Genomic DNA, 27,184 nt, shown 5'->3' on the forward strand with positions numbered 1-27,184 from the left:
CTTTGCCATCACCTCCCTGTTGACCATGGGCCAGTCACTCGACTTGTGGGCCTTCCCAGTTCCTCTTTCCTTGGGTTTGCTAACCCCTCATCTGGAGGGTCCTGACGTCTGTTGCCCTCTACACACACACTTTGCGCAGGAGCATTCAGGTCCACCACCCCAAAAACAAGAACCATGAGAGTGGAGAAATGGTTTGTGCGTGCTGGGTGAGGCAGGATACAGGCGACAGCAGGAAGGATCAACCATCACAAGTCCACATCCGGCCAGCTGATGGTGGCAGGAACGGGCACTGTCACGTGCTGACTTTCCTCCTGGCTTTTGATCTTTCTCTCAGTCTGGGACTGGGATGGGGGTTCCTGATTCTCTGCCCTTCCCCACAAACAGACCTCTTCCCCTCCCACCAGGCTGGTTAGCAGGGCCTGGGGTGGGTAGTTGTGGAGGCATCAGTGGAGGGAGCCGGAAGCTCAGCCCATCCCTCCCTGGGAAGCTGGGGAGCAGCTGAGGCCACAGGAGCAGAGAAGCAAGCACGGGCCTCTAAGACAGTGTGCCAGTGGCTCTGGATCTGACCCCCTGAACAAAACCCGGGGCACCCCACTTCCCGTCTCAGCTTGCAGTTTTCCCTGGCTCTACTTATGGGGAGACGGACCGGACAGGCATGGGGCTTGGGGCTGAGCAGAGCCAAGACTGGCCACGGCTTTATTCCTGCACCCACCCCTTCACTCTCCCTCCCTGCACATCGGCAGCTCCCACACACCTAGGCTGGCAACCATGCGGCGGGAACAAAGAAGCAGGCTCAGGAGGTGGCCGCAAAGGACAGGATGGCGGTTTTATATGTGGCAAAATACTTCTCCTAGGGGAGTACAGACGAACAGACAGACAGATGGGGGCACAGGACACCAGACAGGAAGGGGAAAGGTTGGGCAGTGGTCTCTTCTAACCAGTAAGTGGAAGCTGCACCCCACCCCCGGGTGGGGGTGGGGGGTGGGACAACATTGGCACAGGAGGTGGCGAGACAGGCATGAGGCACCCATCCCTGAGGCGGGCAGCCGGGCAGGGCCCAGTCCTCGTTGGCACAATCGGCTCTCTCTGGCCCAGCTGGGTGCTGGTGGGGGTGGGGGACGGGGCTGCTGGGCTACGAGATGCTAGGCAGAGGGACGATCCAGGGCAGAGGGGGTACCAAGGCCTCTCCTGGGGGGCGTGGACATGGGTAAAGGACAGAATCACAAGAGGCAGATACAGAGCAGCAACAGCAGCAGCTAAGCCCCCCGGGGGGATCCGAGGTCCTGAGGCCCCAGGGGTGACAATTACCCTCTCCCCTGGGGCCTCAGGGTGAAAGTGAAGCAGTTTTTTGGTTTCAAAATGAGCTGGACCAGAGTGTTCCATGGGCTCCACACCCAGGTGACAAGGGGATGGGGGGGCTCAGATGGAGAGGGGCCCCCTCTTCTGATGGCTGCAGGCAAGGGATGTTGTAGGCAAAGCTCATTCCTGGGGTAGGCAAAGCCTTGAGGCATGGAGGTGGTGGTGGGGGTAGCAGCATCTCGGGTTGCCCCCTCCTCAGGGTTCTAGGTCCTGGGCGGGCACAGGGCACTACATCTGATGCCTGCCAGCTTCTACCCAGACCACTCCCGAAGACGAGATCCCGGTGGGGTTTCCAATGCTGTAACTTTCACCTCCCAGACAATGCTGCCAGGAAGCTAGGGGGAGGGGTGGGCATGGTGAAGGACCCTGGATCTGGGGCTTGGGGAAGACAGCCCTCATGGGAAAGAGTCTGTGGTCTCCCTCTCCAGGAAAAGCCCCCCTACCCTTCCCAAATACTCCAGGTTGGAAAAAGAAAGGGCCACCCCATTTTAGGACACTCATTTAAAGCCTGGAGTAGAAGGAGTTAAGGAACTGCACCTTTTCTCTGGGCGAGGGGAGAGAGCCCCCTGAGGTGGGGAAGGGGATACTGCAGGAAGGTTGTCATCCCCCCATGCACCCACAACATGTAGGTAAAAACCTACCGCTGAGGCTTAAGGGAGTCTCAGGAGCTGGTTGGAATGCTACCACCAAAGAAACCCCGAACATTGAGCAAAGGCATCTGAAAGGAGGGGGACAGCGCCCCCTGGAGGCAAGATACATCCGCAGTGGTGAGCCCCTCTGTCCCGCCCCTCCCCTGGGCTCAGAGCCCTTCCTCCCACTGTGTGGCCCCCGCCTCTCAGCGGATGTAGACGCCCCGCCCCCAACCCTGCAGCTCATTCTTGTTGCGTCCTAGGACTGGACCCCCGCCCTCCGCGCAATAGCGCGCCTTATTCCGGCCGCGGTTCCGGTTGTTGGTCAGCTCCTCTTCATAGTCTTCCTCATCCTCCCAGGATCCCTGTCGGGCTGGTGGGGTGCTGCCCCCTGCAGGGTCTCCAAGCCCTGGCCCCTCGGAGGGGTCAGTCTCCATGTCCACACACGAGTCTCCCAGCTCCGTGTAGGCAGAGTTTCGGTTGCCAGGGGTGTCGGCATCAAACGTGTCTTGGTGGGACAGTGCGCGCAGGGTGCCCGCCCGGCCTGGCGGCTGGCTGCTGGGGTAAAGGCCTGGGGGCTGGCCCAGCTCTCCCGGGTACTCGTGCACGCTGGCGTGCTCCCCGGTGGCCCGTTCCAGTGACTGGTCCCCGGAAGCAAGGTATGGTCCCTGGTTAGCAGGCAGACGGCACACACCATGCAGATCAGGCAGGAGTGAGAGAAACACAACAGAGCAAGGCAGGTTAGTGAGGGCACCAAGACACCCAGCCTGGCCGAAGGAGAGGAGGGTGCTGACCCTAGGGGATGGGCAGCCGGCAAACGGCTCTGGAGCCCAGCCAGAGAGCCAGAGGACAGAATTCAAGGCATTTGCTCCTCCACTAGGAGAGGGGGCACCGGACCTTCCTAAGGTGGGTGAAGGCGTGAACTCTCCTGGTAACCATGGTAGAGAGCCCACGAACAATTAGTCATCAATTCCTCAAGGCACACATTAATGCTGTCTTGGGCTAAATCATCATTAACAGCTCATTAGTATTGCCACTCGTTAGTGGTTGATTGGGTTAGTCATTGCCCCCGTTTCCCAAATATACTAAGGGGGGGATTTCAGCCAGCTCCTTCAGCCCAACCAGACCCTAATCACAGGCCTCCGGAACCCCACACTTCCCCCCACCCCATTGCCTAGTCAGATGACAGAGTCTCCAAGGTTGATAGGATTCCTCCCCTGCCCCCAACAAAGACTCAAAGCTGCAGGCTGGGGAAGGCTGATGGGTCTTTATCCCCCACTGGCAACAATGAGATGGCCCAATGTCCTCAGCACCAGATGCTACATGAAGATGGCCGTAGAGGCTGCTGGGTAGCGTGCAAAGAGACCTGGGTTCTAGCCCCATTCCCTGCTACTTCAAGCTGTGTGACCCTGAGCAAGTGACTCCCGTCTCAGTGGCCCAGTGTCTCTGTGGTGGTGTGATGGGGATTAGACTAGAGCAGCAATTTCCAAACTATTCCCTGGAGATCTGGGGTGGGTGGACAGGGCACAGAGTGCTTCAGGGGTCCCCGTGGAAGTGAAATGGAGGCCAAGCCACTAGCTCCCTCTGAGCAGAGCAAGGATGCCTTGTCTACATACTGAGCTTCCACAGAAGATTCAGTGAACAAGTGGGCTCTGGTGCTGAAAACAAATTTGAAAAGCAATGGTCTAGAATGACTTCATGGGTTTCTTCTGGTTCTAATTGGAACCCAATACTTAATGGTTTGACCTCAGAGACAGGCCTTGGCTCCCATGGCAGGAGATCAAGAATGCTTAGCAGTGGTCTAGAATGACTTCATGGGTTTCTTCTGGTTCTAACTGAAACCCAATACTTAATGGTTTGACCTCAGAGACAGGCCTTGGCTCCCATGGGGGGAGATCAAGGCAGGGTAGAGAACCCACAGGAGGGTCTTTCCTGGAATCTGTTTAACTGGGAGAAGGATGGAAGGTTCAACTCATGGAAGATGCTTCGCTTTGGGTCCCTACCGAGAAGTCTCCCGAGATTAGGGCTCTGGAGGAGGGGGCAGTTTCTCTGGTTTGAACGGCCCTGCTCTGTGGGATTCCCTGCGTCTCAGGGCCCTTGGTCTGCTGCGTCTAAAATGCTGTGACCTCTGTTGGGTCTAAAATGGGTGTAGAGTCCAGCAAACATATTGATTTTCCTGTTTCTTCCTAGTCACTTATCCTACAAGGCCCCCAAGGCAAAAGCCCCCAGGGCCGCAGATATGGTCCTTTGAGACCAGGCCCAGGGAGGCCCCACCAGCCAGCCCCAATCCCACCAAGAACCACAGACACCAGAAGCTGCCACTCACCACATTTTTTACAAAATAAAACTCTTCCCTTCCTTGCCCACGTTCACTGTGCTCAGTTCCTCAGTTCCGAGCCCTGGGCGGGAGGGGACATGGGCGGGGCACCTACACCGTGTGCTCCTGCTGCTGGGGCACCGCCCTGGCCCTCTGCGAGGCCTCCAGCCCTCCCCAGAAGCTGAGATTTCTCCTGAGTGAGGTGAGCACCTGTACCTGGAGGTTGGAGACAGGGGCAGGGCTGGCAGCAAGGGCTGCAGTAGCCATGGTGCGGTTCAGCAGCGGATTGGGCGGAGTGCTGCTGGGCGGGTGTGTGGCCTTCCAGTAGGCTTCCAAGTACTCGGCCAAATGCTCGCAGGCATCCTCCAGTTGATTCTCATCCAGGATGATGTCAAACATTTCCTGTGGAGGCGGGGTTAAGGGCAGGGCTGGGATGAGCTGGGCATGACCAAGGGGTGAGGGTGTGGCCTGGGGCAGTGGGTGGAGTCAAGGGGTTGAAGGACAAAGTTAAAAAGAAACCTCTGGATGTCCAGGAAGAGGAGGGCTCTTAGACATATAAATCGACAGAACTACAAGAGGTCTTGGTACCCCGATACTCCAACTCCCTCATTCTAAATATAAGGCAACCAAGGCGTGGAGAGGGGCTTAACTCCCCACAGAGAAGTGGTGCTTCTGGGACTTGAACATCCAGCACTCTTTTCCCTGCATCTCTGGACCCTGCCCAGGCATTCCCGGTCACTCTCTCAAGCAGGCCAGAGGACACGTGGAGAACCCAAACGTTGCCCCTTCCCTTCCCCTGGGTCTGAGCACTCACGGGAGGACACTGCGCGAGCTTCTCCGAGGCTGCTATTTGCACATTGAGGTGTTTGGACTGAGACTTCCCTCGAGACTTGATGAGCCTCTGAAGAACCTGGTTTGTGGGGGGAGAAGAGGAGCTAGAGGGACCCTGCAATGCACCAAGCCGGAGAGGCAGGTCCTGGCTGGAGCCAGTGTGGAGAGACAGTATCGGGGCCAGGGGATGTTCCATGACTCTCAGCCCTGGCCGCCTCTTCAGAAATGACCTCACCAGTCCTGTGTCCATCCTACACAGTGCTCAGGCTCTCTCCTGGGTCTCATGCCAGCCTGTCCTGGGAAGTTCCAGCAGTGGCTGTAATGAAGGGCAGTGATTCTCCTTCCCAACCCCTGTAACCTTTATAGGCTTCATTCTCTGGGCCAACTTCCCCTCCACGTTAGCAGCAGTAGCCATCCTTTACAGGGACATGTGCTATGTACTGGCACTATTCTGTGCTTTTTACACAATCAATTCATTTAGTCCTGACAATAATGCCATTATGCAGCAACTATTATTATTCTCATCTCAATGATAACAGTAATAATGATGATAATAGCTAAACATAAAGCTACAACCTTAACTAAGTGATCAAAGTTAACAGCACCAATGATACAACAAACCGACATCCTGTGCTTCCTGATGCAACGCACTCAGAAGGACACATCGCTTTGGTGATGTTCCTACCTGAAACGTAAAACCTAAATCTCAGTCATGGGGAAACATCAGACAAACCCACACCGAGGAACAATCTACAAAATAAGTGATCTGTACTCTTAAAAAATGTCAGTGTATGGGGCTTCCCTGGTGGCGCAGTGGTTGAGAGTCCGCCTGCCGATGCAGGGGACACGGGTTCGTGCCCCAGTCCTGGAAGATCCCACATGCCGCGGAGCGGCTGGGCCCGTGAGCCATGGCCGCTAAGCCTGCGCGTCCGGAGCCTGTGCTCCGCAACGGGAGAGGCCACAACAGTGAGAGGCCCGCATACCGCAAAAAAAAAAAAAAAAAAAAATGTCAGTGTCATGAAAATCCAAGAAAGGCTGAGGAAAATTTTCAGCTTAAAGACTATAAAGAGATATGACAACTAAATGCAACACATGATCCTGGATTGAAGGGGAAATTGCTATAAGGGGCATTATTGGGACAACTGGTGAAAACTGAAGATGGACAGTATTTTAGATAAGATTTCTTAAATTTGACAATTGTACTGTGGTTATGTAAGTTAATATCCTTGTTCTTAAGAAATACATGTTGAAATATTTAGGGATAAAGGCATACAATATCTACAACTTACTCTCTAATAGTTCAGGAAAAAAGATACACATATATAAGCGCACATATACATAATACATACATACATAAAGTAGTGGCAAAATGTTCAAAATTAGTGAGTCTGAAAAAAATTAAATTGTATACTTTAAATGGCTGAATTGAATGGCATGTGAATTTTATTTCAATAAAGCTGTTAAAAAAGTAGTGAATGTGAGTGAAGTGAATTCAAAGATAGTCCTACTATTCTTACAACTCTTCCGTAAATTTGCAATTATTTCAAGATAAAAATCTAAAAAAAAAAATAGAATAGATACAGTGCTTAGTAGGTACCAGGCACTTTGCATGGTTAATTTGTTTATTTAATCTTCACAAGCACCATTTGAGGATTCCTATTTTGCAGGTGAGGAAACAGAAACATAGAGAAGTTAAGTGACTTGCCTAAAGAGCACAGAGCCGGTAACTGGTGGCACTGGTACCTAAACTCAGGCAGTCTGATTCCAGAGTCCCCACCCTTAACCTCAGTCAGTGCTCAGTGGGGGCAATGGAAGTGTCTGTTAACTTTCTAGTTCACAAAGTGTTTTTGCAGCCATTGTCTCATTTGATCCTTTCAACCACCCCAGGAAGTACTTAAATCCCATCACCCCTTTTATGCTTATTAGAAACTTAGGACTCAGAAAGCTTAAGAAACTGGGTGCTCAGGGACTTCCCTGGTGGTCCAGTGGTTAAGACTCTCAACACAGGGGACCAGGGTTCGATCCCTGGTTGGGGAACTAGATCCCGCATGCCGCAACTAAAAGATCCCGTGTGCTGCTACGAAGATCCCACAGGTGGCAATGACGATTCCGTGTGCCGCAACTAAGATCCAGAGCAGCCAAATAAATAAATATTAAAAAAAAAGAAAACAAGAAACTGGGTGCTAGCATGAGATGTTAACAGTTACCACCTCTGGTTGCCTTCATCAGTCAGACAGAACTCTGGGCTCTTTACATCATTACCTCCAACCCTCTCAATAATAACATATGAGAATGATTATAATTCCCATTTTGTAGGTAAAGAAATTGAGGTGCAGGAGCTTCCCTGGTGGCGCAGTGGTTGAGAGTCCGCCTGCCGATGCAGGGGACATGGGTTCGTGCCCCGGTCCGGGAAGATCCCACGTGCCGCGGAGCGGCTGGGCCCGTGAGCCATGGCCGCTGAACCTGCGCGTCCGGAGCCTGTGCTCCGCAATGGGAGAGGCCACAGCGGTGAGAAGCCCGCGTACCGCAAAAAAAAAAAAGAAATTGAGGTGCAAAGGCTAAATAATACCCCCAAGATCACAAGCTCAATAAAATACAACCCAAAAAACCAAAACCAAGATTTAATTAATTAAATAAAAATAAGCCAATCAGAGCTAGGATTTGAACCCCATGCTGTCTTCTCATTTCAAATCCTTCACCTAAGCTCACCTTCCATGTTTCTCAAACCCCTACTAATGTCTAGGAGGGAAAACTAACGGAGCCACTATATGACCAGAAAGTAAATCAGCCTTCCTACCAATTTCATCTCTATCGAGGCCTACATGAAGGCAGTGCAGCAAAAAGGGCTGAAATCGAAAGACAGGAAAGGTCTTTTCCCAGCCACCAAGCAGCTGCGTGACACTGGGACAGAAAGCACAGAATTCTTTCTGTTTTCTGGACTCAGGAGAAGTCAACAAAGTAGAGACAGGGGACTGGCCTGCATGACCCTAATAATATTTAAAATAGTTAATACATGAAAAGGGGGACTTCCCTGGTGGCGTGGTGGTTAAGAGTCCGCCTGCCAATGCAGGGGACATGGGTTCTATCCCTGGTCTGGGAAGCTCCCACATGCCGCGGAGCAACTAAGCCCGTGCACCACAACTACTGAGCCTGTGCTCTAGAGCCCACGAGCCACAACTACTGAGCCTGCGCTCTAGAGCCCGCGAGCCACAACTACTGAGCCTGCGCTCTAGAGCCCGTGAGCCACAACTACTGAGCCCACATGCCACAACTACTGAAGCCCGTGCGCCTAGAGCCCGTGCTCCGCAACAAGAGAAGCCACTGCGATGAGAAGCCCGTGCAACGCAACGAAGAGTAGCCCCCATCACCACAACTAGAGAAAGCCCACGCGCAGCAACGAAGACCCAACGCAGCCACAAATAAATAAATAAATAAATAAATGCTTTAAAAAACAAAACAAAAAACATGACCAGGTATATTATACCAGACCCTTTGCTAAGTGCTAAGTATTCGCATTAGGTTGAATCTTCACAATATCCAGACAATGGAGTTCGACAGAGCAGGGAATCTGGGCTCGAGGAGATTAAGCCACACGATTAGTAAGCAGCACCTGGGGTTTAAACACAGGCAGCCCAACCAGAGCACTCCTGTCTCCAATAGGGTCAGACTCCTGCACCCACCTTGGGAGAGGTGATCTTGATGTAAACAATGATGGGGGCCAGTGAGGTCTTGGAGAGCTGGGCTGGGTGGTTGATGGTATCGGCATCCAGGGCAACCAACTGAAGGGTCCGGGCCAGCTCGAAGATTCGCTCGATCTCGCTCTGAACCTCAGCTGGGGGAATGGAGTCATGGGGCAGGCGGAAATGTAAGGGGGCCTCCCAGGAGGCCGTGGGCAAACAGAGCATTTCCGGAGATGCCCCCTCCCCCCCCCACATCTGGCCCCAGAGCAGGGATGCGGGTGGGGTTACGGGGTGGGCTCACCCAGGCTGGAGCGTGTGTTTGAACGCTCGATGATGATGTGTTTGCTGGGGTTGTTGAGGACTGAGCGCTTAGCCAGGGAGATGTCCGCTGTCACACGAGTGATGGAGATCCTGGGGGATGGGACAAGAGGAGCCAGGGGTCAGGGTGGCCTAGAATGCCCTGCCTGCTCCCCAGGCTCCAGGACAGCCTCTTATCCCTCAGTCCAAGAGTTCCAGGATTGTCCTTCCAGCCATCCTGCCCATCCCCAGCAGCAGAGAACCACAGTGGGAGCAGAGAGCCAGCTCCCAGGGTCTTACCTGCCATCAAACCGATGCTTCAAGAAGTCAAATAAAGCTTTCTGCATCATGTCTGTAACCTGAGGTTGGGGGGTGGGGTGGGGGGAGGAGAAGTCAGGTGTTTAAAGCCCCTCAGGGAAGGTGGACCGCTAGGTATTTGCCCCCTGACATTCCATTTTCTTCTTAAATCCCTGAGATGAGGAAGTCCCTGTTGTGGGGAGGGGGCAGTCCTTTTGAGTCTGAGGGGCCTCCACTGGGGTCTCTGATTGCAAAGATCCTTTTAGGTGGGATCTCTGGGAGGACTTCTCTGGGGCTCTTTTGAGAGGACTAGACCCTTCTGGGGTCTCCCTGGGGGTTGGGCCCCCCATGGAGGGGGGTGTCTCTGAAGGTATGTAGCCCTCTGGGGAAGAAACCCTGGGAGGGCCCTGCTGGGGGATCTCTCTGGGGTCTGAAGACCTGTCTATGGAGTCTTTCCGGAGGTCTGGGCCCCTCTGGGTCCACTCGCCTCTAGGGGCTCCTACCTCATAGCCCTTGAGCGACGGTCCCACCAGGATGATGGGCCTCATGGAAGGTACCACGTCATAGGGGGGCACATGCTCTGTCTGGGGGGGGAAGCAGGGAGGGGAAACCCCAGAGTGGAGATGGCATTAGCCCCTCTTCCCCCACCTCCAGGCTCCCCCATGCATCCTTTCCTCCCCCTGGTCCCAAAGTCCAGATGTGGGGATCGGGGCGGGGGTGGGGAGGCATGGCGAGGAAGGGTTGGGGAAAAGGGGGGCAGATATGGGAATGGGTGTTAGAAGGTCCCCCTAGCTCATCCCAGGGGGTGGGGAGGGGGACACAGAAAGCTGTGATACTCACCAACTTCTGCTTCTGTTTGGCTGGGTCCAGAGATTGCCAAGAGGAGGGCGGGGGAGGAGAAAGGGGAAGGTACCCAGGCAGGGGCAGAGGGCAAGGGAGGAGCCAGGACAAGAGAGGGAGGGAGAGCGGGCAGACGAGGAGAGATAACAAGGCATGCGTGTTAGTGACAGACAGAGCCAGAGAGAGGGGACGGGACCCCGTGCCAAGGGGGAGCCAGAGGTGGCCCTGGATCAGGGCTGCGCGCAGGACTGACAGCCAGTCCAGTGAACTTGGGAATGTTCAGACATCCTGTACTCCCTTTCTGGGTCCTGCTCTGCAGCCAGGAGATCCCCGTGTGCCCACCCGAGCCCCGTGGAGTCCGGAAAGGGCCAAGAAGGTCACCATTCCACCTTCCCCTTCACATGTGGCAGTGGGGGCAAACACGGCCTAACCCACTGGCAGTGAGGGGGAAAAGTCAGGTCTCATGACCCAGACCCTGCTTTCAGTTGAGGGGCGGGGGCAGCCTTCCAAGAGAAAGGGTGCTTCCACTGCAAGAACCATCCCTTCCAGGGAAGTGGGCCAGGGTGGAGTTGTGTGTGGAGACAGACGTGCCTATCCTCGGTGTCATTCTACCCTTCCCTCCTCCTTGGCAGGAAGGCCTGATTCCCACAGAATCAGGCTGAGACCACGTCGGAATCCATTCCAGCCCCCTCCCTCCCCAAAGCACTGGGCTCTGACCTCCCCTATCACAAGAACCCAGCAAGAATTACCTTCTTGAAGAAGGGGATGCGCTTGCCGTGGGGTGGCGGGGTGGTGACACTGCTAACGCTAGTCTTGGCAGAGCCACTATGCTCACCGAGCTCTGCCTCCTCATCCTCTAACTCCAGGGGGTCTAGTTCAAAGGCTAAGTTAGTCATTTCATTACCTGGACCGCAGAGTCAGGATGAGGGAGGAAGGAGGCGAGGTGGGGAGGAGTGAGATGGACATGAAGACACAAGTACAAAACGCAGGGATGGGATGGGGAAAAAAGAAAGAAGAAGAGGTGAATGGAACAGGGCTGGGAGAAATGAATGGGGGGTAGGGGGCAGGGCAGTCAGGCAGAGAGATGGAGCTACCAAAGAAATGGGAGAGTAGAGACATGACAGAATGGGCGCTGAGGGACAGGCCCAGCTTGTGGGGTGTCCTGCTCTTCATGGAGGGGGTACCACCGGAGGTGTCTGGAGGACTCAGGATTGGGGTACCCCCAACTGCAGGGAAAGGAGGGGACAGGCAGTGGGGAGACCACCCCGCCCAGGAGCTCCACCCGACCCCGTGGGGTGGCGGTAGCTCTTACCACTGGCAGGGGGCGTGGGGCGGCGGGTGCCAGTCACCACGTCTCCCAGACTGGAGCTGGAGTTGTCACCTGATTTGCTGTGTGGGCAGAGAGGCAAATGGAGCCGTGAGCAAAGGAGGTGGGCGTGAGGGTGGGGGATCTGTTCTCTCACAGGCTGCCCCCCGCGCCCCGCCCTCATTTGCCAGCCCCACTGGTGATGCCACAGACAGTTTTGTGTCCTCAGGGCAACGCGTCAACCCTCAGGGCCTACTCCCGGCTGGCTGGCTGGCCTCTCCCGGAGGTGCCCTGGCCCCAGCCAAACACCTGGAGCTGAGGCGGTTCTGGCGCAGCTTCTGTTCCTGCAGCAGGCGCAGGCTGTCCAGTTTGACAGGGCTGGGGATGAAGCCAACCTCACAGCCCTCCTTCACCAGTCGCCCAATCCACCAGTCATTATTGTATTTCTGCAAACGACAACGGCAGGTGGGGTGGGGGAGACCAAGAGGGAGATTAGAGGCACAAGCCAGCAGCCAGCTCCAGGGGACACCACCCCCAGCCTTGCCTACCCCGCCCAGGGGGCGGCACCCTCAAACAGCCCTGGCACCAGCCTCTGATTACAGCCCCCAATTCTCAGGACTCTCCGGAACCAGCATCCTCTTGTGCCATGGACCACCCACACCCCCAAGCACATCCCTGTTCTGAGAGTCCTTCCTCCCCCATGTGCCAGCTCTACCCTGGAAAGGCAGGGAGAGAAGTTAATGCTGACACCTCCATGTGCCTGGCACACTGCCACCCCACTGACAGGCCTCATCACAAACCCTCCCAACAGCCTTGTGACCTAGGCATTACCATCCCATTTTACCAATGAAAAATGCAAAGCTCAGAGAGGTGGAAAGATTTGCCTCAGGTCACACAGCAGATTTAGCCCAGCTCTGCTTGGCTCAGAAGTCTTTTTCCACTAGAGGTCTGACAGCCCCTCTCCTGGCACCCACTACCCTGCCCTCCCTCCAGATGCCAACACATCCTCCCCACCTCTTTGATGTGCAGGAAGTCCTTGGGCTCGAAGGTGATGGCCACTCCCTGAACAGGCACCTCATCCCCTAGAGATGGGTTATAGCCGACATTTGTCCTCACAGCAAATGCCACTGGCTTGGTCTAGAGGAAGATGACAACCAGAGGGTTAAATCACAATGGGATGTACAACTTCCTGACTGTGGTGGTGATTACGGAGAGGTCTGTTTTGTAAATTGTTTACTAAAACATATACTGTACACCCTACTATACATAAGATAGATAAACAACAAGGACCTACTGTATAGCACAGGGAATTATATTCAAAATCTTGTAATAACCTATAATGAAAAAGAATCTGAAAAAGAATACACATATATGTATAACTGAATCACTTTGCTGTACACCTGAAACTACGCAACATTGTAAATAAACTAGACTTCAAAAAAAAATTTTTTTAATAAAAACATATACTGAATGGCTTATGCAGTTTTTTACTGCATATATTAAATTTCACAATAAAAAAAAAAAAGCAAACCATAGAACTCAGTTCTCTCAGGGTGGAGGGGGGCATCAGGGAATGCTAAGTATAGGTGGTGGGAGAGCCTAGAATAACACCAAGAAGGAATAATAATAATAGTAACAATAAGAACAAATAATAGTAATAATAATGATAGCAGCTACTGTGTAGTGTAACAGGTACTGTGTTATATGTTTCACACCCATTATCTCATTTATTTATTACAAAAACCCTATGAAGTTAAGTACTATTACCATATTCATTTTATGGGTTTTTTTCTTTTCTTTTTCTTTTTTTTTGCTGCGCCATGTGGCTTGTGGGATCATAGTTCCCCGACGACCAGGGATTGAACCCGGGGCCACGGCAGTGAAAGTGCTGAGTCCTGACCACTGGACTGCCGGGGAACTCCCACCATATTCATTTTAATGAATGAGAAGACTAAAGTTCAGAAAGGTTAACTGACTTGCCTAATATCACACAGCTAATAAGAGCCCAGAAAATTTGACTCTAGAAATGAGTGGAAATGTTTAGCTCCTATTATGTGCAGAAATTAGGCACTTATTGTACTTCATAAGGAGGCAGGTATTACAGCTTACACTTTACAGGTGAAAGGCAGAGGCACATCAGAGGGGTACATGAGCTAGGAAGTGGCTAGGCCAAGACTTGACCCTGGGTCTGTCCAGGCTGTCTCTGAGGCCTGGGGTAAGGGAAATAATGCCAGCACAGCCCTTCCCATCTTTCTCACCTTGGCTTTCTCGAGCTGGGCTAATGCCTGGCGCTCTGCCTCCTTCCTTAAGGCTTCTCGGTCCTCCTCCAGAGACACATCGGAGTCTGACGGACGGCTGGTATAGGACTCTGCTGATCCCTGAAAACAGACAGGGCCAGCTCAGGGCCAACGCTGCCTCCCCAGCTCCTGGGCCTCGGAAGGCACCCGTCGTGGTTGCCTCAAGCCCCAGCCAGCCCAGCATGATACCACAAGGGCTAGGAGGAGGTGGTATTAGATGGGAAGAGCCGGAGAATGAGGTCTGCAGGCCCCTGGAAAGAGTGTGGCCCTAGGAAGGGTGACAGCAGCAAACAGGGGATTACGGCAGGTCCAAGGACAGCTGCTTGGGGCCCAGGGAGGGGTAGGAACTTGATAGGGGCACAGCGCAGGGGTGGAGTGCCAAGGGACAGTCTCCACTCCCTGCTCCTCCTTCCCTCCCCTGCCCCCAGCACCGGCTGAGACAGACTCAGCACAGGCCCAGTGAGTCCTTCCAGGGGCTGTAGCCACCAGCTTAGGCCTGAGCTCTCGGCACTGGCGGCAATGGGCAGCCTGCTCCATGGGCTAGGACCACACAAAAATTTGCCATTTTCTGCTCAAGGGTGAGGAAAGATAGAATCCTACCTCCTCTTCCAGAAGCTGGGGAGCCCCAGCCCTCAGGCTCTCATAAGATACAAAAAAGAACCCAAGATTCCTGGGGTGGTGCAAGAAGAGGCAAGTTAAGAGAAGGACATGAGCAGGCCTTTCCTCAGTACTAGGGCTGCCGGCTGCCAGGGTTAAGGCAGCCTCAGGAGTCTGAGTGTGCCAGGAAGCAGGCCTTGATCACACCGACCATCCCAGAGCACAAGGAACTCCCTCAGTGATGCAGGCACAAGTGTAAGACACGCATAGCCTGTCCAGACCCAGGGCGTGAATGAACATGCTAATTCACGGATGTGCTTGGATGTGCAACTTCAAGGGTATGTTCTATGGTATGTCCTGGTGTGTATGACTGAATGCATACAGGTACACGTGTGTGCATACGGGGCGGAACGGGTGGACGCCCTCAGTGTCTGTGTCCCTGAGGGCATGTAAGGGCAAGAGCCAGGAGGTGTGGATTTGTGTGACCGTGCAGCGGCGGTGTTGCTACAAAGGGCAGGAGGGGACCTGAAGAAAGAACAAGACTGCAGAGGTGAGGGGGTTCTTTCCTGAAGACAGAAAAGGGTCACCTGGCCAGGAATGCCCATTAGCTTCGTATGGAGGGAACCTGGGAAAGACAGAAGACCAATTCCCACCTCCCAGAGCGCCCTGGTGCATCAGTGAGTGCAGCTGCCCATCAGATCATGAAAATGGGAGAGTGGAGAGGGGAAAGGTGGGGGGTGGGTGGGGTACTAAAAGAAGCTGGAAAAGAGATGCAAAGGAAAGAGAGTGAAAACCAGTTAATCTACCACTCTCCACCCCGCCTGACGGGAGCACTCAGAGTCAGAAAGACAGATGCCAGGAGAGCCAGGGGAACAGACCCAGAGATGGAGTGGCAGAGAGACACTTACTGACCCCAACGCATACGCAAACACGCATACACACACACACACCCCCAAGAATGGCGGGAGACAAGGAAACAGTGAGGCAAGGAGACAGGCTGGAGTGAAGGCCTCCCACCAGCTTTCCGGAGGGGCTGCTCCCACCTCCCCCCACCTTCACTCCATCCCCAGCTCACCACTACGAGGGTCCGGTTGGACGCCTCCATCCCGGCGCCCTCAGTGCCTGCCCCTGCTGGCCTAGGGGGTGGCCCAAACTGCCCGTTCCCCCAAGGGGCTCAGGTTACAAGCAGAGTTGCTACATGTGCAAACTGCTAGGGTATATTTAGCTCAGAGATGTGGCAAGGACTGCCCCCCCCACTCCCTGCCACCTACGGGGGGTCAGAGCTGGGGAGCTAAGAGGAGGAAGGACTGGAGACTGGGGTCTGATCCCCTGGGTCAGCAAACACTGAAGGAATGAGGCCCTTTTCTGTCAAGAGGGGCTCCACTGAGCACAGTGTCATTCTTCCTAGCCTCGGCCCTGGCCCAGTCCTGCAACACAGGGGATGAGGGAAAGATCAAAGAAAGGACTTCGTGTTTGTATGGAGATGCTGGGATGAAGAGCCCCTTTCCTGACCCTCTCAAGTCAGGCCCGGGCTCATATGTGCCAAGTGTCGTGGAGACAGAAGAAGTGAAAAGAAGGGCCTCTCTCCAATCTGTAGTGGATCTGCCTGGCATCACCCTCTCTCTCCTGGCCCGGGGGCGGGGGGCGGGGCGCGGCTGACTTCCCTACTGTCCTCTGCCCTCATATGCTGCCCATTTTTTCTTCAATGTACTCCTTTCCTTGTCTGATCCTAAGCCCCTCTTGCCTTTTTTGGGTACCAGGCTTTGTTGAGATGCTCTGTAGTCATAGCAACTGCATGGCTCTCTCACTGCTTCTCCCTGAGCCTGAGATGGCCTGGGGTTGACAGTTAGAACAGAGATGAGAACAGCATCTTCCTGATGGGAGAACAGAAAACCCCAGAAAGCCATTCAGCTACACTACCCCCCTTCATTCAGGGATGCTGGGCTAAAGTCCTCTCTAATATCAAGTTCCTCCTGCCTCTCCTCCACCTCCCTCAACACACTTTCTCTCTCTGCGTATTGAAGAACAGTCACATCTGGATGTGAGGAGGGTGTTTCCCTGACCCATACCTAATCAGGGCTCCAGGGACCCAAATGTCCTGGCTCCTCATTTCTTAGGACCTGCCTCTACCCCATGCTGTCACAGATTCTGGGGGAGGACATGGAAGGAGACAGCCGGCAGGGGGAGTGGGTGACAGCCTGAAGCCAGCTCAAAGGAGGCAGGCCAGGCTGTCCCTGAATGAGATGACGCAGGCAGGCAGGCAGCAGGGGCTGGTGTCTGCTGCTGGGAGAGGGATTGGGTGGGGGCTGAAGGAGTGGGTACAGCTGACAGTATATGCAGAGGAGGTCATGGGGTGTAAGGGTATGGGGTGGTTGTGGGCAGGTGACAAATGACACAGGGGAGGGTGCCTGGAGAAAGCCTCAGACCCAGCTCACCAATCCTGGTCTCCACCAACCAGCCACCTCCTTCCTCTCAGCCCAGCCTACCCATTACCTGGCGGACAAAGCTGTTGGATGTTGTATCCGAGGATGTGCTCCCATCCGACCTTTTGAACCGCCCTTTCCTCTTGCTGTACTTGCCCTGGAGAAGCCAGGAAGGGACAAGAGTAGAATCAAAAAGGCCCTTTCCCAACCCTCATCCCATCAGGCCCAGAACCACAGCAAAGTCTTGGAAATATCATTCCCTGATCTCAACAGCCCGCCCCTCTAGCTTCTTCCTGAGATGGTACAGCCCAAGCGGGAGGGAGAACCCAGACCACAGCCATGGGGTGGGGGACAGTGAAAGAGAGCCCTAGGAAGCACACACAGAAACCCCCAAACCAAGACAGAGAGGTTGGGAAGGGGGAGGCACTGAGAAGCTGGAGACTCATTAGGCAGCGAAGCTAATTGAGACGCTGGGCAGGCTGCAGAGGCCTCGGGGGAAGGGAGAGGCTGCCTGCAGTGCTGGGGGCACGGAGAGAGCCCCTGGGAAAGTTCCCCTCCCTCTCTACCTCAGCTGGAGCAGAACGGGGCTGAGTGTGCCTGTGGCCCCCAGAGAGAAGAGGATTCGCCAACCCAGGCCCAGCTTGGCTTTCCCCATGCCCAACTCCTGCCTTGTTTCTCGCAGAGTGGGGAGGGGAGTTGCAGCTCTCAGCTCTTGGAGACCTAAAACTAGATTCCCAGGGAAGGGTAGGGGGCGTGGAACTGTATTTGGAAAGTAAACATCTAACCCCAACCCTGACCCATGGGGGCAGATTTAGCACCCTGCCTCCAACCTGGTAGGACTTCTTCTCAGCTCATCCTCACAGTCACAGTGATCATACTTCTCCCCAAGGGGGCAAGAGGGATCAGGTCCTCTAACCGTCAGCTGCCAAAGCCCACGTCCTGTCGCCATGATATCCACCAGGCTGCAGCAGTCTAAATGTCCCTTGGCCCTGCCCCAAGATGAGTCTAGGTCACAGCCCCCCGCAGGGCCTTGGAGAAGAGTTGCTCAGTCCCACAGGCTGGGCTCCTGGCTTCGGTGGCGTGGACACTGCCCGACCTCTCACGCAGCCACCCATTCAGGTATTTCCAGGCCTCCTGTAAAGGGGGCTACTTCTTTGCTCTCCCCAACTCAAATATACACATTGGCCCCCAGCCTGTCTAGAGTGGGGTGGGGGGGAATCATTGATGGTTCAGGCCCTCCAAGCCCCTGCCCCCAGCCTCCATCCTAGAGTTTCTTTGCCAAAGAAGCTAGGTAAGCCATGACCAGGCTAGAGGCTCTGGTTCCTTGGGCCTGAGTACAAGGAGGAGGGTGGATAGATGGGAGAGAAGGGCACCTGGGAACCCTTTGAGAATCCTCCCTCCCATCACCTTCTCTCCAGCAAGACGTATCTCCAACCTCGAGGACTGAGGATCCCTATGAACTTAAGAGGATTCCCCCAGTGAGCCCCAGACTCTTTCAGACCACGACCACTATCCCAGGCAAGGAAAAGGGAGTGGCACCCAGAGGGACAAGGGACAGCTGAAAGGAAGGCCCCAGTCAGCTGCCTCCCAGGCTCCAAGGGGCCTGGGGTGGAGAAGGGAGGTATTTTTAGGTCTGACCTGACCCCCGCACCCCACGTGCCCACATTATCATGGTGGTTACAGTTGCTCCAGGCTCACCACAGCAAGAAAAGAGTTAATGCTATCCTAGCCTTGGGGTGTTGCCAGGTTGGATAAGGACATGTCCCAGAGAAATCCCCTGGCACGACCACCCCAGACCTTGCTGGTCACTCCATGGGCACCCTCCCTACCCAAGAATACCCCTTTCTGGGGGTAACCTGGGGGCACAGGAGAAGTGTGAGTGAGGGGGGCGGCAGACCACCCCCACCCCCGCGCCCCCCAGGTAACACAGTTTCTTCCTCTCCAGTACAGTGAGTTGGCATCCATTCAACTTTCCAAACTTTGTAGGCATTTTCTGGGGCTGGGGGGATGGGGTGGAGGAGGGACAACGTGGGTGTTTGTTGGGGGAGGGGAGGTGGTCCAATATAGGGGTGGAGCTGAAGTGGCTGGGACGGGAGCCTGGCCCGGAGCTGGCCCCTTCCCCGCCCTCGAAGGCCAGTGTCCGCAGCTCTGAAGGCCTGCTGGCACTGCCCGCTGACCACCGCCTCGGCCACCCCCGCCCCACCCACACCCGCCCGGCGCCCCTGAGCGTGCTCTGCGTCCCCCCTTTGCCTGAGCTCTCTCTCTAGCTTCCTTCAACCCCCGGGTCCCCCCCGCCAGCACCCACACTCTCAACCCACTGGAGCCGGTACCCGAGCAGCAGAGACCCTGACGCGTGGGAGAGGAAGAGGCGAGGGTGACAGGCGGCCCGACCGCCTCCTCCCCGCTCTGCCAAACCGCAGCACAACTCCCGGCCAAGCGCCCATCAATCATTCACCGGCAGAGCTGGGGGGCGCACAGCCCTCTCCCCTGGGCGCCGGGCATGTAACCCCTTTTTCCCCGGCCCCCCTCGATCCGACCCCACAGGGTCCGGGGGACAGGCCCCCTTCCCTCGATCCCGGCCACCACGCCTCACCTGTGGGCTGGGGTCGAAGACCTCCATGGGGATCTCCTGGGAGGATGGGTAAGGGCCCCGGGACATGCTGGTCTTCTGGACCATGGAGAGGAGCCTCCCCTCCGGCCGCCGGTCCGGCCCAGCCGGGCGCCCTCAACGCATGAGAGAGGCCGTCGGAACCGAGAGCAGCGCAGCCAGCACCCGGTCGAGCCACCTGGCCCAGCCTTCGGTTGCCCTCTTCCTGCCTTCCCTCCCTCCTCCCGCTCTCTCCTCTGCTGCCGCCGCCTCCTCGGCCCCTGAAGGCTCAACATCTCCCCCCGCCCCCTCCGCTCCCACCCGCCCCTCCCTCCCTCCCTCTCTCCCTCCCTCCCTTCTCCGGCCCCGGCCCCGCCCCTCGCAGCCCCTCCGCTGGCTCCGCACAGACAATGGGAGAACAGCGGAAGGGACGCATGTCTCTCCCGGCGGGCGCTAGCCTCCGACTGGCCTAGGGTGAGGGTGGCCCATTATGGGGGAGATTAGAAACCCGCCAAGGGGCTGAGAGCGGGGTGGGGTGGGGGTTGCCGTATACCAGTGGATGCCAGGCGCGGATGGAACTGAAGCGCGGATTAGCATGGCTGGCACCGCCCCCCTCTTCCGTCCCAAACCGCTCTTCCTAGCTGGTCTCCCCATTCCACTCCAGCTTGGGCCACCGGAACTTCACGGCCCTGGTGATCCTGGGACCCGGCTTTAACTCTTTTCGCCCCACTGTGGTCCCAGGCAGACTGGAACCAAACGGAAAGTCCCCTCCCTCGCCAGTATGGTGGTGCTGGCCGGCTGGGGGCTGAAGCTGTGGTGGGGAGGGTGTCCAAAAGGAGTCTCAGCAGAGACAGCAACAAGAAATCCTAGGGACTCAGGAGTCCTATTGCCCTAGTGCTAATATCCCCCAAGCCCTTCCAAAAGGCCAGGGGTGGGCCTGGGTGAGGTCTGTGTTCCTCGAAAGAAAGGAAAAAGGAAGAAATGTGGAGTTGAGACAGGAGAGACTGGCAAAAATCAGATCTGTGACCTCCTTTTTTTTTTTCTTTTCCCTGTATTTTGGCCGCGCTGTTCGGCATGCAGGACGGTTCCCTGACCAGGGATCAAACCCGGGCCTCCGCAGTGAAAGCTCTGAATCCTAACCACTAGGCCACCAGGAAACTCCCAGATCTAATGACTTTTGACCTAGAATTGCTCCCGCTTCATCCTTGAATTGGGGACAGATACCCAAGGCCTGAACCCCACCCACCATGATCTATGGAGAGAAAAAGAGTAGGGGATTCTGGCAAGAGACCTTAGTGCCAACTTGGTTCAGGCTCTTTGTGGTGGTGGCCCTGGACGGATCAGCACACCTCTCCTGTAAAATGGGTTTGCCGGTACTGTGGTGTCTTTGTCACCTGGGATTACTGGGAAGAAGAGGGAAATGAAATTAAATGATGGATTGCTGGGGTGTTTGGAGATGCTGTAAGGTGCTGTGCAGGGGTCAATCATGACAGGAAAAACTTACCTCCTTGTTTGACCCCTTCCAGGGCTCCACAAAGAGGAGAGATGAGAAGTAGAATGAAGAAGATTTGTGCAGATTCAAAGACCCTAAAGGAAGCCAACCTGGGAATTCCCTGGCAGTCCAGTGGTTAGGACTCCACCCTTTCACTGCCTAGGGCCTGGGTTCAATCCCCGGTCTGGGGAACTAAAATCCTGTTAAGCCAGTGCGGCCAAAAGTAAAAAAAAAAATAAGGCAACCTGCTATGTTCTGCTGGAGGGGAGACTGTGAACACACTGACTCCTTTTTACCCTGGGTTTTGCAACAAGTGATGGCCAGCCCCAAGAGCCAATACTGAGCAGGGCTCCCATCTTCCCCTTGGGCACAGGAGAGCCTGGCATGACAGAGAAGGCATGGGTTTTGTAGTCAGAAAGACCTAGATTTTCAATTTTTGCTACCTCAGCTGTAAAATGGCAATGACACTACTTGTGAGGAAGTGGCATAAATTTTGCATCCCTTCCTCTTTTTATTTTGGGGGGTGGGGGCGCACCGCACGACTTGTGGGATCTTAGTTCCCCCGAGCAGAGATCGAACCCGGGCCCTTGACAGTGAAAGCACGGAGTCCTAATCACTAGACCGCCAGGGAATTCCCTTCCCTTCCTCTTTTTGACCTTCTCAGCTCTATTTAGCAGCCAGGAAAAGTTCAGATGATAGATACAGGATTATCAGCTGGAGCGAAGCAAGGAGTTGGAGCCAGAACTCAGATCAACGTTTCTTGGACCCTGGAATGTTCTCCTTGGTTTTTTGCCTTGGATGCTCCAGAGCAAGAGGAAATAACTATGAGAGGGCCTGTCATTCGATTTTTCTTTTTTAGACTTTCGCAACTATTCATTCACTCATTCGCCATTTCTCAAGTGCTTACTACCTGCAGAGCTCCATGGCCACTGGAATACAGTGTGAGCCAAACCAAAGACTGGTTCCCGCCATCAAGGAGCTTGTCTTAATGCCTTCTTTTGCAAGTTGCAAACGTCAACTCATGTGATTTTCACAACTAGACGACGGATATATTAGAACTAGGTACACTATACATAAGAGAAAACTGAGGCACTGAGAGATTTAGAGGCGCAGTGGCTCAAAAACATACACTTATGTCTTTGGTGATCTATTCTGCACTCCAGAGGCTGCCAATTACCGGAAGAGTGAATAAAAGGTTGCTTTTGTCTGATATCTGCCCTTATTACTCTCTCTTGCTTCATTTTTTTCCCGCTGATAAATCATCCTTCCATAGAATCCAGTATGCCTGGGAGGAGTGGGCCGCTCTAGTCAAACTACTTTATCCCGCCTGCGCAATCCAGCTGACTTCCGGCTTCCACTGCCCACGTGATCAGGTACCATTGCTGCGCATGCTTAATAGGAAGTCGGACTATACCACTTTGCCATGCCGAAGGGAGATATTTTCTATGTTTTAAAGTTTAAAACCGATTCCTGATACTAGACTTCTGTTATCCCGGGTATTAACAGAATATGTAAGTAAGTTTAGGGTGGCGGAAGATTAAAGGACCGGAGGGGAATACGGGCGAAAGCGGAGCGGGGGGTGGGCTCTCCCCTTCACAGATAATGGGAGGAGCCTGGGGAGAGCAAGTTCTTTCCTTTGGCCCCTGCGGTCGCAGCCATGAGGTAAGGGCTCTCGGGTCTCTGATATTGATTGATTCTGGCTGCGGCCGCACTGCGGGGCTCTGTACCGCAGCCCGTGCTGGAAGAGACGGGGTAGAGGCGGCCCTGAAGTAGCGCGTCCGGGAGCTTGGGATAGGCCGGAGCACACTAGCTCCCAGCCTCGAGAGGAGGGGGTGGGGGAGCGTTCCCGGAACTCCAGGACGGGGGAAAGGTGGGCTTCGCGCCCCACACGTGTCTGAGGAGACCCATGCGGGCAGAGGAAAGGCGGCGGCGGGGACTGGGTTGTGGCCCCCTTACTCACTGGGCCGATCTATGGCTCCGAGCCGATCTCTGCTTCCATGTGACGTAAGACAGGTCGCGAGTAGGCCCCAAGCCTCCGACTTTATTACTGGGATAAGAAAGGGAAAAAGAGCCCAAGAAGCAAAGGACTAGATTAACTAGCAAATCAGGCCCACTGGCCTCGGATTCTTCACGTTAAACACTTGTTTTTAGTGTTGGGTACCAGAAAGGGCATAAGTCCCATCTTCATTCCAATTGTATCCGTTAGTCTCATTTTCCAGAGGAGAAAACTGAGACACAGAATAAGACATAACCTAGAGGTTGTCGACATCCCAGGGTGGGCTGTTCGCCTACAGGAACGCACAGGCAAAGCTTTACAAAGGTCTTGGTATAGGGAAGATTATTAACCTGGGCTGCGTCGTGGGTGGCCGAAGTCTGGGGGGACATGTTTGTATTTAGTACTAAGTGCATATACACATGCACCTCCCCCCGCCATGTTTCACAACATTAGAAGACTTGGAAGGGCAGGTCTTGTTGGGGATGCTCATTCTTGCCCAGGAATGGTTTCCAGGGCCTGATAGTGTTTTCTGTTTGTCGCAGTATGCTCAGGCTTCAGAAGAGGCTTGCCTCCAGTGTCCTCCGCTGTGGCAAAAAGAAGGTCTGGTTGGACCCCAATGAGACTAATGAAATCGCCAATGCCAACTCCCGTGAGTTCTTGGGGTCTAAGTTCCTTCTTCATCCTACCCCTTTCTCATCCTCTGTGCAATGAAAGTTGACACGATTGTGTTGACTGTTAACAGGCCTAGAAGAGCTCATAGTTTGGGGGGTGGTTTATAAAATGGCGGAGTCACAGAAATATGGAATGCCAGATGTTCTCTTCCTGCCACTTGCCAGAATGACAGGATGGAAGTTAATGGAACCACCCGATGTTATATTAATAAATATCTCTAGAGTGGATATTCTGTTTTATGGCTGTGAGAAGGATTTGTGAAGAGACAGTACAAGGACTGGGGCGGGGTAGAGATGGCCGATGAAATGATGAATTGGAAAGACCTGGGGCCTCAGACTTTATTAGAGGCCTGTTTGCATATAATTCAAAGTAGTAAGACAGTGTCAGTCCTGCAGATAACATCAACATGCCCACATTACTTCAACATAATATTGTTACAGGGAAAAAGTATTCAATGACATTGTTTAAAATTGTAAGGCAGACTTTATTCAGAACAATTGCAGTAGTTACAGGGACCAATGGGATTTTACTTTGGGGGAGAGAGATTGAACTCAAGTCAGAATATAGCGTGGGCAAGTAGGAATTTATAGCCAAGGAGCATGGTTTAGGGGATCCGTGGATGGAAAATTAATAGGAGGGCGATAAACTATAATGGAAAAGAATATATGTATAAAGAATGTACATATGTGTATAACTGAATCACTCAGCAGAAATTAACACAACATTGTCTTAATTGTTTCTTTTTAAAAAAAGAAAATTACTAAGGAAACAGGGGTAAGGGGAATTCTGGCCTGGGTGGTCAGTTATCAAGGGTAGGGGCTTCTGCTTAAATAACTTAAGCAGAGTTTTTACTAAAACTAGAATTTACAAGGAAGCGTACAGATGGGCCTAAGAAGCTTCAGGAACCTGATGAAAGTTTGGTCAAGCAGGAATCTTTGTGACTATCAGGGAAATCCTTTACCTGTTTGGGTTTGTGGTATTGTAATGTGTGCTCAAAAAGTCCTTATTTTAGACTGGTAGCTAATAGGTGAAACAGGATCTGAAGGACTAGGCTGTATTTGTATGCTATTTTGATCACATATCCCCAAATATGTATATTTGGAGTGTGCTGTAAAACATCTAAAAGGGTAGAGGTTTTCTGTTGTTGCTGCTGTGTTTTGTTTTTTAAGAAAGAAATAGAAGTTCCCCAATTCCCACCATTTTTGAAAACCAGGGATGTGGGCAGCATCTCTGGCATGTCCTGTTTGGACTCTGCGTTGTGACTGGTGTACTTGGGGCTAGGCCCCACCTGACTGACCAGGTGCATTGTGGTTTCCCAGGTCAGCAGATCCGGAAACTGATCAAAGATGGGCTGATTATCCGGAAGCCTGTGACAGTCCATTCCCGGGCTCGATGCCGAAAAAACACCTTGGCTCGCCGGAAGGGCAGGCATATGGGCATAGGTAAGTACATTCTTCCCTTTTCTCCAAGACTTAGGGAATGATAAATGATTAAGTCTAGACTAGGATATATTCAGAAACCTTTCCCATTCTGACTCATTTTGAGCCCTTTTCCTACTCCATGATACTTGGTGTGTTTTTCTCTCTGCAAATCAGAAAGTTGGCACTGGTGTTGGAGTTGAAGGTCTTGGTAGAAAGAGGTCACATTTATTGAGCACCTGTACCCCCGTACCCTACCCATCCATTCTACTGGATGCTTGGGAAATGTCCAATAAATCCTAAAACCGCTTTCTAGGCTCAGGATGACCTAGGGAGATGACGGTCACATCACCTTTTTAAAGCCCTTCCAGCTTACCGTGCTGCCTTGGTGCATGCCCTGTCATATCCACATTCTGTGGAGCGAATGGGGAATAAGTGCCTTGTTTGTGCTTCCTTAAAAATTGAGTAAATGAAAGAAATTAAATATTTGGGATCATCATCTGTAAAGTGGAAATAAAGCTACTTAAAGTGAGGTACAACTCTTGGCACATGACCCAAAGAGTTATAAAGTGTTTCAGAAATTGGTAGCTATCGTTGTGACCAGTCAGCTGGCTCTAGTAACCCAGATGCACTACAGGGAACCTGACTCATCTTCCTCGTAGGTAAGCGAAAGGGTACTGCCAATGCTCGAATGCCCGAGAAGGTAACCTGGATGAGGAGGATGAGAATTCTGCGTCGGCTGCTCAGAAGATACCGTGAATCTAAGAAGATTGACCGCCATATGTAAGTACCTTCTCTCGGGCCCACCAAGACCCATTGCTGTTTCGATGGCTTGTTCTTTGCACAGATACAAGCTCTGTCTCGTTGGCCTTGGGGAGAGCGCCATGTGTCTTGGTATTTTCTAAGAAAGTTCTTCCGTTCTGTCCTGTTCTGCTCACATACACCATCAGGACAGCCCAAGAATTAAGTTTATCTGCCAGGTGAGCTCTTCTGTCTAGAAAGTCCTAGTTTGGGGGAAAGAAGTCCCTGCAGCAAGAAGAGAGGAGAGGAACCCTACATGCTTAGGGGCCTTGTGTAGAGGAGCAGATCACAGGCCAACCTCGGTGTTGGTCCCATTGCTGACCAGAACCTCTAATCCTTGTACGCTACAGGTATCACAGCCTGTACCTGAAAGTGAAGGGTAACGTGTTCAAAAACAAGAGGATTCTCATGGAACATATCCACAAGCTGAAGGCAGACAAGGCTCGCAAGAAGCTTCTGGCGTAAGTTTCTTTAGGAATTGGTGTCTGTCACAGGGGCAAGTTCTGAGACATTTAAAATGTGCTGATGTCTAATCTCGACTTACATGCAGTCTGTCCAGAATACAGTTGTTGTGTTGGAGGTATATGCTGCTCTGTCCTGTACATACCCACATACCACCTACCATCAATGTCAGGGTAGCGTGGGGACTTACTGGCTAGTTGAAGCAGGAGCTCTTGGTGTCCCCAGCAGCTCACCCATCTTCTCTCTTCCATTACCCAGGGACCAGGCTGAGGCCCGCAGGTCTAAGACCAAGGAAGCCCGCAAGCGCCGTGAGGAGCGGCTCCAGGCCAAGAAGGAGGAAATCATCAAGACTCTGTCCAAGGAGGAAGAGACCAAGAAATGAAGTTCTCCTTTTCTTCTCTGTACATAGTGGCCTGAGCAGTTGCGTAGATCACTCATTCAATAAAAAACAAGGCTTTATCTGCCTGCCTCTCTGCTTCCAGTCTCTGGCTGCTTGGTGGGTCTTCACTGTTTACAGGGCCAGAACCGAGGAATGAGATACAGGCCCTTCCCTGGGTTCCTGCTTTATTTCTTCCTTGGCTCCTGGCCTCTGGTCAGGCTCATGCCCCCTCCGTCCGTGGGGTGTGGGGCCTACTTTGAAGGGAGGAGAGGAATGGCTCCTACCCAAGCCTCAAAGACTGTGCCTCAAAACTGCTCTTTTCAGCAGAGCATGAGTGGCACCTCAGACATGGTCTCAAATGTTGGTTGGGAACCAGTATTCAGTTGTGACGTGAGTTGCCACATTATTTTAAAACAACAGAAAATATATGCTTGCACTGCTCAGCTGCACTGAGGTTCAAGGTTGTGGTCTACTGCCTTGGAACTCCAGGACGGTGGGAATTTG

At 53.5% G+C, this 27,184-nt stretch overlaps 2 protein-coding genes across 5 annotated transcripts; one reads left to right on the forward strand and one right to left on the reverse strand.

Moving 5' to 3' along the window:
• Positions 1 to 801: 801 nt before the first annotated feature.
• Positions 802 to 19,759, reverse strand: CACNB1 (calcium voltage-gated channel auxiliary subunit beta 1). Of its 4 annotated transcripts, none has more exons than XM_027094784.1 (14): positions 19,467 to 19,759; positions 16,944 to 17,030; positions 13,815 to 13,934; positions 12,571 to 12,693; positions 11,866 to 12,002; positions 11,563 to 11,639; positions 10,251 to 10,270; positions 9,914 to 9,994; positions 9,414 to 9,472; positions 9,118 to 9,227; positions 8,817 to 8,968; positions 5,120 to 5,215; positions 4,522 to 4,707; positions 802 to 2,656 (listed from the first exon to the last, which is right to left on the reverse strand). In XM_027094784.1, the coding sequence occupies exons 1-14, from the start codon at positions 19,548 to 19,550 to the stop codon at positions 2,195 to 2,197; spliced, it is 1,794 nt and encodes a 597-aa protein (XP_026950585.1). In that variant the 5' UTR covers positions 19,551 to 19,759; the 3' UTR covers positions 802 to 2,194. The 4 variants fall into 4 exon arrangements, with proteins under 4 accessions (XP_026950585.1, XP_026950583.1, XP_026950584.1 ...); XM_027094782.1 differs by lacking the exon at positions 10,251 to 10,270 and adding an exon at positions 11,000 to 11,154 and having other exon boundaries at positions 19,467 to 19,734; XM_027094783.1 differs by lacking the exons at positions 10,251 to 10,270; positions 16,944 to 17,030 and adding an exon at positions 11,000 to 11,154 and having other exon boundaries at positions 19,467 to 19,734.
• Positions 19,760 to 22,547: 2,788 nt separating this feature from the next.
• RPL19 (ribosomal protein L19) lies at positions 22,548 to 26,776 on the forward strand. Its single transcript, XM_027094786.1, has 6 exons — positions 22,548 to 22,614; positions 23,491 to 23,597; positions 24,940 to 25,062; positions 25,701 to 25,821; positions 26,190 to 26,300; positions 26,560 to 26,776. Exons 1-6 carry the CDS (start codon positions 22,610 to 22,612, stop codon positions 26,681 to 26,683), a joined length of 591 nt encoding a protein of 196 aa, XP_026950587.1. The 5' UTR covers positions 22,548 to 22,609; the 3' UTR covers positions 26,684 to 26,776.
• The last annotated feature ends 408 nt before the right edge of the window (positions 26,777 to 27,184 follow it).

The sequence above is a fragment of the Aethalodelphis obliquidens genome, unplaced genomic scaffold, assembly GCF_003676395.1.
Source record: "Aethalodelphis obliquidens isolate GAN/ISIS:26980383/991018 unplaced genomic scaffold, ASM367639v1 scaffold89, whole genome shotgun sequence".
NCBI classification, from domain to species: Eukaryota; Metazoa; Chordata; class Mammalia; order Artiodactyla; family Delphinidae; genus Aethalodelphis; species Aethalodelphis obliquidens.